General features: G+C 36.8%; 1 protein-coding gene across 2 annotated transcripts in view; it reads left to right on the top strand.

Moving 5' to 3' along the window:
- LOC136833769 (NADPH-dependent diflavin oxidoreductase 1) overlaps positions 1 to 14,750 on the top strand; it is an 81,481-nt gene extending 66,731 nt beyond the window's left edge. For both annotated transcript variants that reach the window (XM_067096019.1, XM_067096017.1), the window contains 2 exons: positions 3,608 to 3,749; positions 14,621 to 14,750. In XM_067096019.1, coding sequence (XP_066952120.1) covers positions 3,608 to 3,749; positions 14,621 to 14,664 — 186 coding nt within the window. In that variant the 3' untranslated portion in view covers positions 14,665 to 14,750. The remainder of the gene's footprint in view (positions 1 to 3,607; positions 3,750 to 14,620) is intronic.
- Positions 14,751 to 15,812: the final 1,062 nt, after the last annotated feature.

The raw sequence follows: 15,812 nt of genomic DNA, 5'->3' as shown, positions 1-15,812 counted from the left end.
GAAACGTATCAATGACCCTGATAGCGCCCTTTTGGCCTCTCAAAGAATGGTTCCCAGATCTTCTCAAGCTTCTTGTGGACTGCCAAAGGTTACTGCCCCAAAGTCCACATCTTCTCAAACAGCTCATCTTTGGAAGTTCCATCAAGGAATGGAAGTCCTGTCCCAGGAGGAGGTCATAACCTCCAGGAATGTATCTGGCAACTGCAAGGTTGCAGATTTCAGATCTGTGAGGTCTCCTGACCCTTAACTTGACAGTAGGAAGTATTATCTAAAAGTGATTGATACCCTCAAATCGTGACAAGTTTATGTCTGTTAATGATAGCTCCTTGGGGAACTTTGTCTTCCCTTATGAGGGACATTTGTGTGCCAGAATCATCAAATGCCTTGACCTGGCTGGCGGGCACCTACCTTTGGGAAGTGCCACATAAATGAGACCCTGGGCTGAAGGACCTAAAGATGTTGGATCGGTGACTGCCAAGGCAAGGGCGGGCATACTTGACTTATTATTATTAGGGCATTTTGCCCATTGGGCAGAGTGCCCATAGACTTTGCAAGAAAGGCAATAAGGCCGGCTATAATCTTTACCTGGCACTGTCCCATAGGAGGGAGCAGGCCCCTTACCCTTTGTCCACGACCAACAGGTGTGGCTTGGGGTGTTGTCCCATTTGAGGAAGTAGAGTGGCACTGTTCAGTGGGGTGCCCTATTCTCTTACAATACCCACACACAGGTTTCTTATGGGGGTGCCCATTCTTGTGAGGTTGCTGGGAGTTGGTCAAGGCAGGTGAGGAGGGATATAATTTCCATCCATGGGAACTAAGATGGGGATGATGCGTATCCCAAATATCAGCCCAACGGCAGCACTTGACCACTGTCTTAGATGCCTTGTCGCACAAATGAATGGCAAGAGCTGGTGGGGCATAAAATAAGAAGGCCTCAAGCTGGAAAAGTTCGAGGACTTCCTCCACACTAGTGGCTTTCAGAGATTCTAATCATCATTTTGGGGCCTGGGTCTTTTTGAATATCCACTCAGACCAGGTTTGGCCTGATTCCTTGGGCATTTTTCTCCACCTTTTCTTCCAACGGTCGGGAGTTATTTCAAAAGCCTTTATAATGGCTTGGCAGACAAGGTCAAGATATCCTTGATCCTCTGAGGGGAGAGCGTTGAATGCAATGGCACCCCTTTCCTGCAAGGTGCTTTTCAGGATCAGAGACTTCTTTCAGAGGGGTATAGGTTGTCAGGACCTTTTTCAATATGCGAGGCTTCAAGCTCAGCTTCGCCCCATTTTCTTATGAGGGTGCCTACACTGCTGAGGGTTGAGTGTGGGGTGAAGGTGTTGATGTGTTACGCATGTCGTCAGCTGCCATTGCAAGCTGTTGAGCTCTTTTCTTCTCCCTCTGTCTTTTCTTTCTCCCTGTCTTTCTGCCTCTTCTCGTTTCTCCTGAGTCTTTCTTTCTCTTTCTTGTCTTTTTGCCTCTTCTCATTTCTCCTAGGTTATTCTTTCTTTCTCCTTCTCTTGTCTTTCCTTCTCCTTCACCAGTCTCTCTGCCTCTTCTTGTTTCTCCTGGGCCCTTCTTTCTGCCTCTTCTCTTTCTCCTAGGCAAGTCTTTCTTTCTCCTTCTCCTACCTTTCTGCTTCTTCTCATTTCTCCTGGGCTCTTCTTTCTGCCTCTCTCTCCGCCTTGGCACTGTCTACCCTCTCTTGGACCCATTCCCTCAGGGCTTGTCCTGATAGTCCCATGTCCTTTCCAGCAGACATGCAGAATTTGAAGTCCTCATTTTGCTGGGCTCTGGATGTCGAAGAAAAATAAAAAAAAATCAGGCAGAGAAACAACAGGAATCGTGACTGACTAAGAACCTCATTCTGGTACATTACCTTCATCAAGATGATGGTGTCCTTGTTCGATAGGGCGCTGGCGATGGAGGAGGGAATTATAATGCCACCACAAAGTATACTGGTCCGAACCCCAGGGTCAAACACATGGGAGGTTCAGAAGGACAGGCAAGGTTCTCTCTCTCGATTTCTGTAGTGCATCGGGTTAAATAACCTTCGGGGATTACGCATCATGTCCCACATAGGTGACACAAAGATCAATCTTTGTCACGTTTTCTATAATGACCACATGGCAGCATTAACCCTTGTGGAGAGTTCAGAATGAGGTGGGGGTGCCAACTTTCTCCTTTTGGCTCCTCCCTTGCCTTGTTTGACGCCGAGAAGGTAGCTGGAAAAGGCCTCAACCAGTCATTGTGAACAGAGAGGGTTTAGGCTTAACCATTTGGAGGAATGAAGGAGAGAGTTTATGAAGGGGCAAGTGGAAACCCACAGTTCTAGTAATTAATAATTGAAATTAATTTTTAGTTCTCAGTTATGTTACAGATGTAAAAACAGGTGAGGTTGCAAGGAAGAGGTCCCATCTGTTGCACACAGTATCACTCGTTCTCTCTTTTTTTTTGCCTGATTTACAGGATAGTATTACATGACAAGTTTAGTTGACTCTAAAATGGTTATCAAACATCTTAACAGTGCAAAAAAGAACATTTTATCAATGTTGATGTTTCATCTCTAAATAAAAATATTTAAAATGCAAATTTGTAGATGTTGGCAACACCTTGAGCTATTTATAACTTATCGTTACTGCCATTAACCAAAGGGAAGGAGTGTGCATATGTATGCATATGCTGGGGGATATAGAATGCATTTGTCTCTTTTGGGTTGTAAATTTTATTGTTTTTTCGTCTTTTATGCTGCAAAAATTATGACAAATCACAGAAAAATAAAAAATGAAAATATTGTAAAAATAGAATAATAAAAAGAGAAGGAATTTTTGTGTTATAGGCTATAACATATGTGACACCTCAGTTGTTGTTCTCTCTCTCTTTCTCTCTCTTCTTTTTATTTTCTTGCTTTGTGTTTGATGTATTTCATTACAGCTTACATTACAGTGCTGTAATATCCTTTGATAACTGTTCGAAAAAACATAAACGCTCCAACAGAGTCAAATGCCTGCCTACCCATCTCCACCCATCCCACACTGCATTCCCACCTCCCTCCCAGGCCAGGAAAATTCTTTACCTGACCACCCACCTTCCAAAACAACCATTTCTCTAGGTGAGTCTTTCTGTAAACAGCCATTCCCCTCCCATGGTGCCCAGCCATCAGACACCCACCCCCACCTTGGAAACTTTTCCTGGCCTCCTACACCCCAAATACTTTCTCAGTTTCTTTGAGTGTAAGCAGTGTTACCAACATTAACTTAGGCTGTGTAGCATTGCCAACTATTGCAGAGTGGTTTTTTAAACATTTTTAAACATATATATGTATAAATATATCTTTGGTCCCTGGGGTCCGGTTTTGTCTGGATAAAGCCGAGGTCCAGATAATGAAGATCTAGGTAATTGAGAGGTTACTGTAATTACTAGTTTAACAGTATGACTGAGTTATTTTTTTTATGATTGATCATTTCAAACTGAACAAAACCAAAGTCAAGAGGGCTGAATAATATTCAGTCATTTGAGTTGTGTGAAAAAATTATTCTATTGCTTTCAGCATTGAAACTTTGTATTATCCTTTGCCATTTTTGTTTGTACAGCTTTGTTTTCTTTTTTCAGGTTCTTGATAAGTCTTCAAAACTTGCTGATTCCAATCAAGTGCATCTTAAAATTGAATCAAATAGATTGGCTGACTACAATAAGAGAGGATGCAATTTCTGGATTTGGATTATGATTATCTTTGTGTGCTTTACATTTATAGGTTAGTATATCTTCATATCGTTTACTGTCATGGGTAAGTACATTATCATCATCATTTCTACTGCTTGGACAATAGGACTAATTATATGAAAGCTCTGTTTAAAGCTTTATTTTTCACTTCCTCCACTGGTTTTGGGGCTTTCATTGTGACTCATTTTTGCTCACATCTTGCTTGCAGGATCTGTTACATGTCCCACTAATACTTGTTTTTACAAGAAGGCCCTTAGGCTAATGTTTGTTCCTCCTCTTAAGACTGCATATCTCTTTCTTGCTTCACACAGTAAGACAGTTAAACTAGGATCCGATGGTGATTTATTCATTTGTCTCTTCAGAACATAAGATTTTAAAACAATTTAGTTTTTTTTTTCATGCAAACCTGTCAATCATATCATGCTGTATTCAGTCTCAGTGTCCCCAGATGGAAGAAGAGTGATTATTCATGCATGTACCTTCAGAACCCACTAGTAAGAACTGTACAAGCAACCCTCCTCATAGTTTGTATTGGATGAATGCAACAGCTAGAAACAAAGGGATGAGAGCTGGTCACTTAGTATATGATTGATGGAATTATATGAAAAAGCAAGTTTTATTATTTTAAATTATTTTGTTTCATCACAGCCCAATCAATCATATCATGCCTTTAGTGGAATTTATGAGGAATGTTAGAGTTGAGAATCCCAGATTGCTTGAGTATCTGGTGGACCTACAAGAGCTCTTGTGGACTCTGAGTCAGAAGCCAAGGCTGCTGTAATTTATAGTGTTACTTGAAGAGGCCAAATCCCCAGATAGTAAAACAATAAGTTTTAATTGATAAGTTGTCAGAAGAGTAGACATCAAAACATTCAAGTAAGATTTAGAAGTTCAACCCTAGTAGATTGTATCTCATGAGGATGCATGAGGCATGAATAAGGATTGATCAAGAAGAGAAAGAAAATGAAGACCCCACAGCATCTCCCACCATGAGATGCCAGGGCCCCAATCAGTACAAGCCCATTCAAATGTGCATAACATATGACTGGCCCAATGAGCACAGAGCCATTCTTATGTGCATAACATTTCTTAGTTAAAAATGTGCACAAGTAAAATGACAATGTCAAGTACAATCCTGATCCTAAGTCTTTTTCTAGGCAGGTTTCTCCAATAGGAACTTTTTGGGGCAAACTGGGACCATTTTGGTTAGACTAGGACATTTTTGGTCAGAATAGAAACTTTGTAGGGCAAACTGGGATCTTTTTAGTAAGACTAGGACCTTTTTGGTCAGAATAGGAACTTTGTTGGGCAAACTGGGACCTATTTGGTAAGACTAGAACTTTTTTTGGTTCGAGTAAGAACTATGTGGGGCAAACTGGGACCTTTTTGGTCAGAGTAGGAACTTTGTGGGGCAAACTGGGACCTTTTTGGTAAGGCTTGAACCTTTTTGGTCAGAGTAGAAACTTTGTGGGACAAATTGGGACTTTTTGGGTAAGACTAAAACCTTTTTGGTCAGAGTAGGAAGGGGCAAACTGGGACCTTTTTGTTAAGACTAGGACCTTTTGGTCAGATAGGAACTTTGTCGGGCAAACATTGTATAATTGTTCATGAAAACAAGTACAGTAGTATATTATCACGGCATGCAAAATCCATAGATTTCAACATTTTTGCAAAAAAAAAAAAAAAATCCATATCTGAAGGTGGAAGCAGGAATTCCAAGATCTTTAAATAAATCCTTAGCTTAGGTTAGTTGGGAGAGGGTCCAGGTGAAGCAAAGCCCTCCTGGTCAGGTAAAGACTTGTCGCATAGGCGACTGTCTGGTCACGTTGCATAGGCAACTGGTCGCATAGAGGAACGGACAGTTGCATAGGTGACCTTTTGGCAAGACCAGGACCTCTTTGATCAGAATAGGAACTTTGTGGGGCAAACTGGGACCTTTTTTGGCAGGACTAGGACCTTTTTGGTCAGAATAGGAACTTGTGGGGGCAAACTGGGACCTTTTTGGCAAGACTAGGACCTTTTTGGTCAGAATAGGAACTTGTGGGGGCAAACTGGGACCTTTTTGGTAAGAATAAGAACTTTTTGGGACAAACTGGGACCTTTTGGCAAGACTAGGCTTTTGGTCAGAATAGGAACTTTGTGGGGCAAACTGGATCCTTTTTAGTAGGACTAGGACCTTTTGGTCAAAATAGGAACTTTGTGGAGCAAACTGGAACCCTTTTAGCCAGAATAGGAACTTTGTGGGGCAAACTGGGACCATTTTGGTAAGACTAAGACCTTTTGGTCAGAATAAGAACTATTTGGGGCAAACTGGGACCTTTTTGGTCTTTTGGTCAGGAATAGGAACTTTGTTGGGCAAACTGAGATCTTTTTGGTAAGGCTAGGACCTTTTTGGTCAAAGGAGGAACTTTGTGGGGCAAACTGGGACGTTTTTGGTAAGACTAGAACCTTTTTGGTCTGAGTAGGAACTTTGTGGGGGCAAACTGTGACCTTTTTGGCAAGTTTAAGACCCTTTTGGTCAGAGCAGGAACTTTGTGGGGCAAACTGGGACCTTTTTTTTTTATAAGACTAAGACCTTTTTGGTTAGAGTAAGACTTTGTGGGGCAAACTGGGACCTTTTTGGTAAGGCTAGAAACTTTTTGGTCAGAGTATGAGCTTTGTGGGGCAAACTGGGACCTTTTTGGTAAGATTAGGACCTTTTTGGTCACAGTAAGAACTTTGTGGGGCAAAATATATATTTCACATCATAGAAACAGAAAGACACAAGTAAATTTAAATGCATTTGTGCACTAGTTCATATTTACTACATGATCTAATAATCTTCAGATAATAAGGAAGCATAGAGACTATTGTCTCACGTCTTGAGTATCTCCTTTGCATTTTTCAAAGGCCTCATTTTAACCATTCATAATTATATTTCTTTCTTTCACTTTTCGTCTTTCTTTTATTCTACTTTCTCATATTTTTATACAATTTTATTTAGCTTGCTTTTTTTGTCTGATTGTCTGGGTCAAATATTTTAACTCAGTTTTTTACCTGTTCCCTTCATCCAATAGACTTTAAATTTGGTTACTCAAGTGTGGTGACAATACAACCTTTCTTGATCAGTAGATCAGCAGTGACCTCTAGTGACTCTACAGTGACCACTCCCAGTATCTCAGGATTTGTATGAAGTGAATCTCTCTCCAGATTTTTCGTACCTTCTTTGACTCAGTTGAATAGGCTAATTTAATAACTACGGATTTTTCAAACTGTCTTTGGCTTGACATGATATTATAGAATATCATGTTCAATTTCTTTAGCTACAATCATAAATCGGTTACAATTTCTGTCAAGACTAAAGAGTATAAAATAAAAAAATAAAAAATATAAAAACAATTTTTTTGAGACAAGAATTTTCTTACAGTTAACCTCTTCCCTATCAACCCGTGTATTCTTGGGTTTAAGATAACCATCATATTTCAGTAAGCCCGAGTATACTGAAATTTTGTTATCTCTTTCCTAGCAACTCCCAATAAACTCGGCTGTTGTTTATATTAGTCTCCCACTATAGAAAGCTGTTTTCTATGGATATAAGTGCCTTCTTTTAGAAAATTATAGTTACCTTGGCGTCGGTTGGTCATTAGAGACGCGTCCTTTCATCAGGCAGGATTTCCATTGTTTTTTGTGGATTTTCTTTTATTATTATTGATATAAAGTATGATGAGTAGTGAGAGTGACAGTGATACAGAGTATTATGATCGATTGGACGATTCAGGGAGTGAAAGTGATGGTGATATGACGTCAGAATACTCTGATACTTCAGATGAAGATGATGACGACAATATTCCTGATAACCAAGGCTGGCAAAGAATAACAATTTCGGATGATAAACCACCCTCTCCTCCACAGCCTGCATTTCCCTTTATTGGTGATAATATAATTCATCATGTATATATAATAATACTGAAGATGATGAAGAAAATACATATATTCAGTATTTTGAGTCATTTCTTGATGACAATATTTTAGACATTATTGTTACAGAGATGAACAGGAATGCTGAACAAAAGTTGAGTGGAAAATCAGAAACAGAGAAAAGAAATGGCATCCAACATATTGGGAAGAAATGAGGATTTTCCTTAGTGTTATTATGCTACAGGGGATTGTAAAGAAACCTGAAGAAAGCCAATACTGGTCTAAGATGCCCTTGTTACATACACCCCAATTTTTCTAAAATTATGCCACACATCGCAGATTTTGCAAAACAAAATAAAACAGTATTTGCATTTGTCAAATAATGAGAATTTTGACCCTGCCACTCATCCTTGCCCAAAGCTCAACAAAATCTGGAAGTTTTATAATAGCATTATTAGCAAATTCAAAAGTATGTACACGCCTGCACAAAAAGTAGCTATAGATGAAAGTCTTTTACTTTATAAAGGACGTCTTGGTTGGGTACAATATTTGCCACTAAAAAGAGCTAGATTTGGGATAAAATATTTCATGTTGTGTGAATCAGAATCAGGATATGTTTGGAATTTTGTCATTTATACAGGTCAAGGAACAATGTTTGATAGTGATTATAAAGACCTTCCCATGTTTTCAAAAATTGTTATGACACTGATGAAGCCATTATTGAAAAAAGGCTATTGCCTTACAATGGATAACTATTATAACTCTCCCCAATTAGCATATTTACTGACAGAAAATGAAACAGACGTATATGGGACTGTCCGTGTTAGTAGAAAGGAAATGCCCTCTGGATTGAAACGAGAAAAACTGCAGAAAGGCGGTATGGTGGCTTACAAAAGAAGAAAAGTAACAGCAATAAAATGGAAGGATAAGAAAGATGTTGTATTACTTTCCACAGTGCATAACACAGAAATGGTAGAAACAGAAAAAAAGAGGAAAATTTGAAGAAGCCTAAACTAGTTATGGACTACAATGACACAATGGGAGGGGTTGATAAAGCAGATCAACATCTCCATGATTATCCTTTTACAAGAAAAAGGAGAAAGAGGTATGACAAGAAAATATTCTTTCATATTGTCGACTTTGGATTGTGGAATTCCTATCTTTTGTATCTCAAATCAGGAGGAGAAGCAACAGCTCTAAAGTACCATCTTCAAGTGATTGACGAGACAATAAAAAAGTACCATACACCTGTGATGTCATCAAAAGTAGGACGACCAAGTAGTGTACCTCACTCTCTTCATTTTACAGAAAGGCATTTCCCAGATGTCGTGCCACCTAAAGAAAAGAAAAATAACCCCACAAGACAATGTTTAGTTTGTAGCAGAAAGCGAGATGCAAGTGGAAAAAGACTAAGGAAAGAAAGCAGATATTGCTGTTTGGTGTGTGATGTAGCACTGTGTGTAACTCCTTGCTTTAGGATATATCACACGAAGAATAACTTTTAGGAAAAGATGAAAGAGTTTTATTTTTTTATATCATGTTCTGTACAGGAGTAAATACATTTATTTTCAAAATATAAAGCTGAAATAGGTAATATGGAAAAAAAGTATTATTCATTATGATGAAGGTAAAACCTTTCATTTCAATTTGTCCTTTTCTATTACTTTTTCATAAAGGCAAGAATCTTTTTCTTTTTGTGGTAATGAAACCTTTTACATTTTCTGTTGAAAGTATTATATTTTTGTCATCATATTTTTTCTTCTATGTTAGTCACCAGGCTTTACTTTATTTTATTATATTGTATTTTTTTCATAAATGCAAGATTTTTCTCTCTTTTTTTTTGTAATAAAAATTTGCTACTTTTATTTTCTTTTGAATTTCAGTTATGTTATAAAGTTTTACATTTATCATGTGTAATTATTTTGTTGTTATATTGAAGAATTATGAAAGAATAAAAATATAGATGAAAATGCAATAAATATATTCTTTATTTGTTATTTTTCTTGGTTTTTTATAATTTCGAGAAAACTCAAATGCAATGGTTGAAGACTATCCTGACAAAAAAATATTTTTTTTCTGGAGAAATATTTGAGGTGATTTATTACTTTTTACTTTAGAAATTGGTTTTTTTATAAAATTTGTGAGACGGAAGGGTTAATCATGTTTGCAACAATAAAAGCATGGCTATCAAACATGGAAGGAAATGCTACAAGAAAAATTTTTTTTTTTTTTTGTTTATGTAGCATTTCCTTCCAGTTTTGAAGACACTTTACTTTTGTAGACATGATTAAAAAAAAAATTGGTTTCTGAAAAAATGATTTTTACTTTTTAGTGTATTTATAAAAGCTTGTTTAAATTTTTTTATAGTTTTTAATATCAGTCTTCACATGTGAAATAAACAATAAAAAAAGAAATGGTATTGGATTATAAAGACTGAAGGTTTGATTGATTGATTTTATAGCAAAAATGTAAAATTAAGGGGGGGACTTTAGGGTTATTATCATGTTTGCATGAAAAAGGGTTCTTTTATCAAAAGTCAGCCAAAATTCCATTACCCTATGACAAAAATTGCCAAACATGGAAAAAAATTGATTTTTTTTTTTTTATAGTAATAACAAGAAAAAAATGTTTAAATTTTTGTTACAAACAAATTCATAGAGTCAAATTACCTAAAAAGAAAAGAAAAAATTTTTCAAAAAATTACAAATGTTTTTGACCTGTCTATAGAGAAAACTTTCACATCAAAATATCTTAAATTTGTAGATATTTACATTTTAGTAAAAAAATTTTGGTGCATCTGTTTCTACATTTAAAAAATTATTTTCTTACATTTTTGGTAGATATGTATATTTTAACCCTACTTTTGGCGCAAAAATAAAAGCGCTATTTTTTTAAACTTTTTTCGTGTTTTGGTGTTGTTTAGTTTAAAAATATCAGTGTTGGGAACTTTCACTTGGTTTTGTGTAAAAAATATGTCTGACATATCCATCCTCAACAAACATTGCCTAGTTAAAATCTGGCTACAAACATAAATGACCTGCTAAAAAAAAGAAATGGTATTGAAACATACATTATGAAGAACAAAGAGGGTTGGAAGAGTGAGATTGATTGTATTTTATAGTTCATGAGGCTGACCCACTAGATTTTTATGTACAAAAAAAGCCTAGCCTACATAAGAAAATTTAGGTTGACCTCCCTACCTACATTAGAACGGGCATAAATTTTGGATGTTTTTTAAAATCTGCAGGGTTCTTTTATCATTTTTAATGAAGGTCATGCTCTGGCAGCGGTAATAATATTCACTGTAGCCACAGGTTACAAAAACAAACATAGGGTAAGTTCCAAAACCCTTAATAGCAGCAAAACAAATGTAAAAAAAATGTTTTTATTTTTTTCTTAGGTTAGTAATAACTGGAAAAGGTCCTAAATCCAAAAAGACCCAAAATGGACACGGAACACATTCTAGGTATCACTTCTGGGAACAAAATAAAATTTCAACATGAAAACTTAACAATATGATTACAAACAAATTGGGTCAGCCTGAGATATGATTCGAATTCAAATTACCTAAGAGAAAATCTGACTAAAAACCGTTTCAAATGAAATTTTCAAACATTTATAAATTGTTTTCAACCTGTCTATACTTTTTGGGTAGAAAACTTGAACAGTTTTTATCAAAATGCAATTGAAATGTCCCATCAAAATATCTTAAATTTATATATAAGATATTTATACATTTTATATATATAAAACTTATACACACACACACTCCCTAAAAGGAAATATGGAAAAAATTAACTGCCTACATTACATTACAGTAGCTGTCAATGCAGTATGGCTCCTGGTCCCCTCCCTACCTCTTTCTATGGAGATGGGGATATTATTACTATATATTCATATATAAACATGATTTTTACATCTATGTTTTATATATATATACATAGTTTAGGGTCTCATCTGGTGCCACAGACTCATTGTTGCCAGGTTTACTGCCTAAAATCCTCCGGGAACATGATCCTTTTCAGGTCCTCCTGTTTTCCTCTTCTTTTTAGGTGATTGGGAACCATGGCTTAGTCTGTTTTTTTCAAAATGTTCTTCAGCACTTTGTCCAAGACCAAGCTGACTTAGTACAAGTTCATTTCCATAACCAAAGTTATGCTGGATGGCAGTAACTCTTGCTGCAAACTCAACTTGGATAAGCCGACAAATTTTGTCTTACTGGACTTACTCCAAAGCTTGCTGTGCAAACTTTCATTAGCATTTTGGGTCTTACCCTTCAGACATCTTTCAGCTAAAGATAGGCTTGTTAATTCTTCATTAGACATTCAAAATTGTTTCTTTCACTGCATCATTCACTCGGAAACAAATCTTCATTTCTTTGTGTGGTTGCGGTTGAACTGCTTGTGCTTTGTTATAAAAGCACCAGGAGTCTGATCCTTGGGGACAAAGATGGTGTTGTGGTTTATCATCACTGCTGATGCAATGATAGAAAGAAGAAAGTATGTCCTTTTTCATTTCCTCTGCTGTCTTATCCACATTTCTCCTAACAGCATTTCCACAGTAGCGCACGAGAGCATCTATAACTTCGTCAGTTAGCTTATCAGTCCCTGTTAATAAGCTTACAAATCTTTTTCCTCTCTTTTCCATGTAAGACTTTTGGAGACTCTTCAGCCTAGCTCTTAACCTCTTTGCAACATGATTGATACATTCTCGTTTTATGACTGGGCATTTGGAACCATAGGGTCCAGATCCATCATTCAACTTTACCAATGAATTGTAAGTACACGAATCACCATCACTCACCATACTTTTATATCTCATTTTATTCACTGTTTCCGATCTTTGCCACATTACAAGTGCAGCATGGGCGTCCATTCCACCAGAAGAACCAGTATAATTAATCTTGCAAAGATTTTTATCTTCGTGTTTCTTGATCTTAGTTTCATACTGTTCTTTAGAGATTTTCCCTGCTTTTAGTTTACTTGAAAGAATAGCGCAGCCACGGCAATAAGAACATATTTCAAAATCCAGTATTGCCCCAGTGTCCACCTCTACCACAAATGCAACGCCGAATTTTGACTTCTGACCTCGTGTCATCCAAGTTGCATCGAAGCTGACATCAACTCAATTACTCCATTTTCATCTGGCATCACTCCTAAATCATTATAGTATTTGAACACTCCTTTTATGGTAGCATCTTTCAAGGCATTATATTTATCATGAACAGCATCACAAATCGCTTTCTGATATTTTGTAAACACACCTGGAGTTAGTGGTGGTAAGCCTAAGATGCTAGTGTGTCTTTCTAGCCCCGCACTTCCAACATCATTCAACATGCTTGAAAGTACCATTCTTATATTAGCCTCAGTCAAAACTATTTTTGAGTCCGGAGCACTTACAGTCTGAGGCTTATCTTCATACACTATGGTTTCACGTTTCACACATTTTACAACCACTCCGACCTCACAGCCTACTTTTTCCAAAAAACTTTGCACTTTGAATTGCATTTCGGTTTGTTACACACGATTTTTTCTGCAAGTTTTTCTAACGTTTTTTCACAGACCATTAGCATGTTGCCACTTTTATGAGTTGCATCTTCGTTGGAATGTATATATTTTTTCCTTATCTCACTTGTTTTCGTAACAGTCAATGTCTCCGAGCCAGTTGCTGAACAGCTGGCACGTGCTTCTTCCTCAATAACCATGCACTCTCCCCTCCTAACACCCACGCTTTCCACAGATTTCTTAGATATATATTTTTTCCCTAGCTTTTTCCTCGCTAATTCACGAGCACGAGCTCTCTGAGCCTGCTTGAGCTTGGTGGGACGCATTATTATCACAATATACTGCACACTAATGCACAGACACGATATAATTGCGATAAAGTCACAACTAATCGATTTGTAAACAAACTTTTTCCCGCTTTCTGAGTTTTGACTATCAGGTGGCGTGACTGTGAGTGTGAGTGTAAGGCAGAAGAGGTTGCCTGTATTCATGCATCCCAACGTATCGTACGGTTCATACTGATCACATTGAAAAAAAACATTGAGATATCTTGATTTTTTTAGTGAATATTAGTACTAAAACGAACAATTTTCCCATAAAAGGGGAAGTGGCATGCATATGAGTGGACATTCAAATACGCTCAGCGACCTTTAAATTTTCGCCGAACATCTGGCAGCGCCCCGCCGCTGAATGCGCGAGAGTCGATTCTTCCAAAGCTATCAAAATGGCGTTTTTTCCTATTTTTCGATTTTTCAACCTAAGTCCCCCTTAAGTGAGGACGAAATTCTCTGTCTTGTATTGTCTATGAAAGAATTTTTACTCTGTCCTCTTGCTCCTTTCTTATGTCAACCACCTATTTAGCGATTGAAATCCCTCCACCATTTCCTTTATTGGGAAACTCTTGGTTTCAAAATTTACTTTGGAGACTGCTTCACCAAATTTATGATTGTGTGACATTTTATGTTTTGATGAACCAGGAGAGTTTATAAGCAGGAACTATTGTACTACTCTATACAATAGAGATATACTTGGTACATCACTTTTAATACACGTACCTGTTCCCATTAGAGGGGTCCTCCAGACAAGTTCAGCTTTCCAGTTTTCAGCAAATTTTTGAGACAAAGTTGTTATCCACATGTCCTTTTCAGCTGTGGCCTAGATCATTTATATTTATCTACCAGCAATGTTAGTTAATTGCTTAGGTCAAAATATACACAGTGGTTTCTGGCAGAATGTTCTGAGTCAGTTGGAAATGAAATCCAGTATCTTTTCTGGGTGAGAGGTGAGCATCCTAACTATTGGAATTTGAGAACCTTAAAAATTGCTCAGGATTCCTTGTAGACCTTTTATCTCAGCCCAGATATAATCTTTTGATTGCTATGGATAATGCTCTGATATATAGAGCTGTGTTTGTATAAGAGTGCAATTAAGTAAGTACTTAAAGTGCTTTTATGGGTCTTAAACACTTTTTAATGATGCTAGTTTCTATGCTGTATTTCAGGTATGGTAATGTTCATCCGCATATTTCCAAAGAGGCAGACTTAGTCATTCAACAAGGTAGCTGAGGGAACTGCATGTTTCATAGACCGTCTAACCATAACCTTAATCATAGTAATACATTTTTTCTAATGGTTTGTAGTTTTATTTTATAGTCCTCTTGTATATATTACCAGTTTTTATTGTAAGTATTTTCGTTATGCCTAAATTGAGATTTTCAGAAAAGACATTTTTATTTCCTTTGCATCTTTGGTCAGGAGTATGATCAATTAACATATAGTCAATAGTGAACCCTCACTTTTACGCGCTTCACTGTGTTGCAGATTTTTGTGGAACATGTCTTTCAATTTTACGCAGAAACTTCCACAAATTTGTGAATTTTTCTATGGAATTTATCTCTAAAATTACTGTATCACTAATTCGCTTTTTTTTTGTAGAGCAACACTGTGCATTCACTAATTAGGCTACTGTATTTTTTTTTTTATTAAAGGATATGTATATTGAGAAAGAGAATGAGAGAGAGAGAGAGAACTGTTTACATCAAAGTCTAAGCACAATATAAATGGATTCTGTAATTGAAATAATGTTGTACTGATATTTTGCTGTGTTTTTTCATTAAAGGATATATATACTGAGAGAAAGAGAGAGAACTGACGTGTTTACATCTTAGTCTAAGCACAGTAACTATAGCCGATTCACTTAAGGTAGGTTTTTGGGCCTACGAGACGTTTGTTTGGTGGACTCTGATTGGGTGGTACCAGAAGGTATGCAGCTAGCTCACAGTTTCATTTTAACGTCTGTAGCTCAGAAAACTGGCAATATGTTTATATTTCTTCATTTATCTCAAGTTTTACACAAGATAGGAAAGTTCTGATCATACCATAGGATTCTGTATTAATTGTACAACTATATCGTGATTTCCTGAAATCAGTAAGATAAAACACATGAATTACAACGAGTAAAAGTGAAGAGAGAAGCATTTCATTCTTTATACCTGTTTTTCCATATCGTTGGATTTTTCATCATTCATGCAATCAAGATAAAAATAAAGCTTGTTTTCATACAATAAATTCACCCTGAATACGCTGGTGCCTTCAGATTTTAGATGCGTGTGATATATGAAGAGATAATGAAGAATATGTCGTATTATGTTGAATCCGTTCTTGACTCAGTTTGCCAAGAGACGTGATGATTCC

Source organism: Macrobrachium rosenbergii, chromosome 52, assembly GCF_040412425.1.
Source record: "Macrobrachium rosenbergii isolate ZJJX-2024 chromosome 52, ASM4041242v1, whole genome shotgun sequence".
NCBI lineage: Eukaryota > Metazoa > Arthropoda > Malacostraca > Decapoda > Palaemonidae > Macrobrachium > Macrobrachium rosenbergii.
Note: the sequence above shows the minus strand (reverse complement) of the source record. Positions and strands in the feature narration are given on the sequence as shown.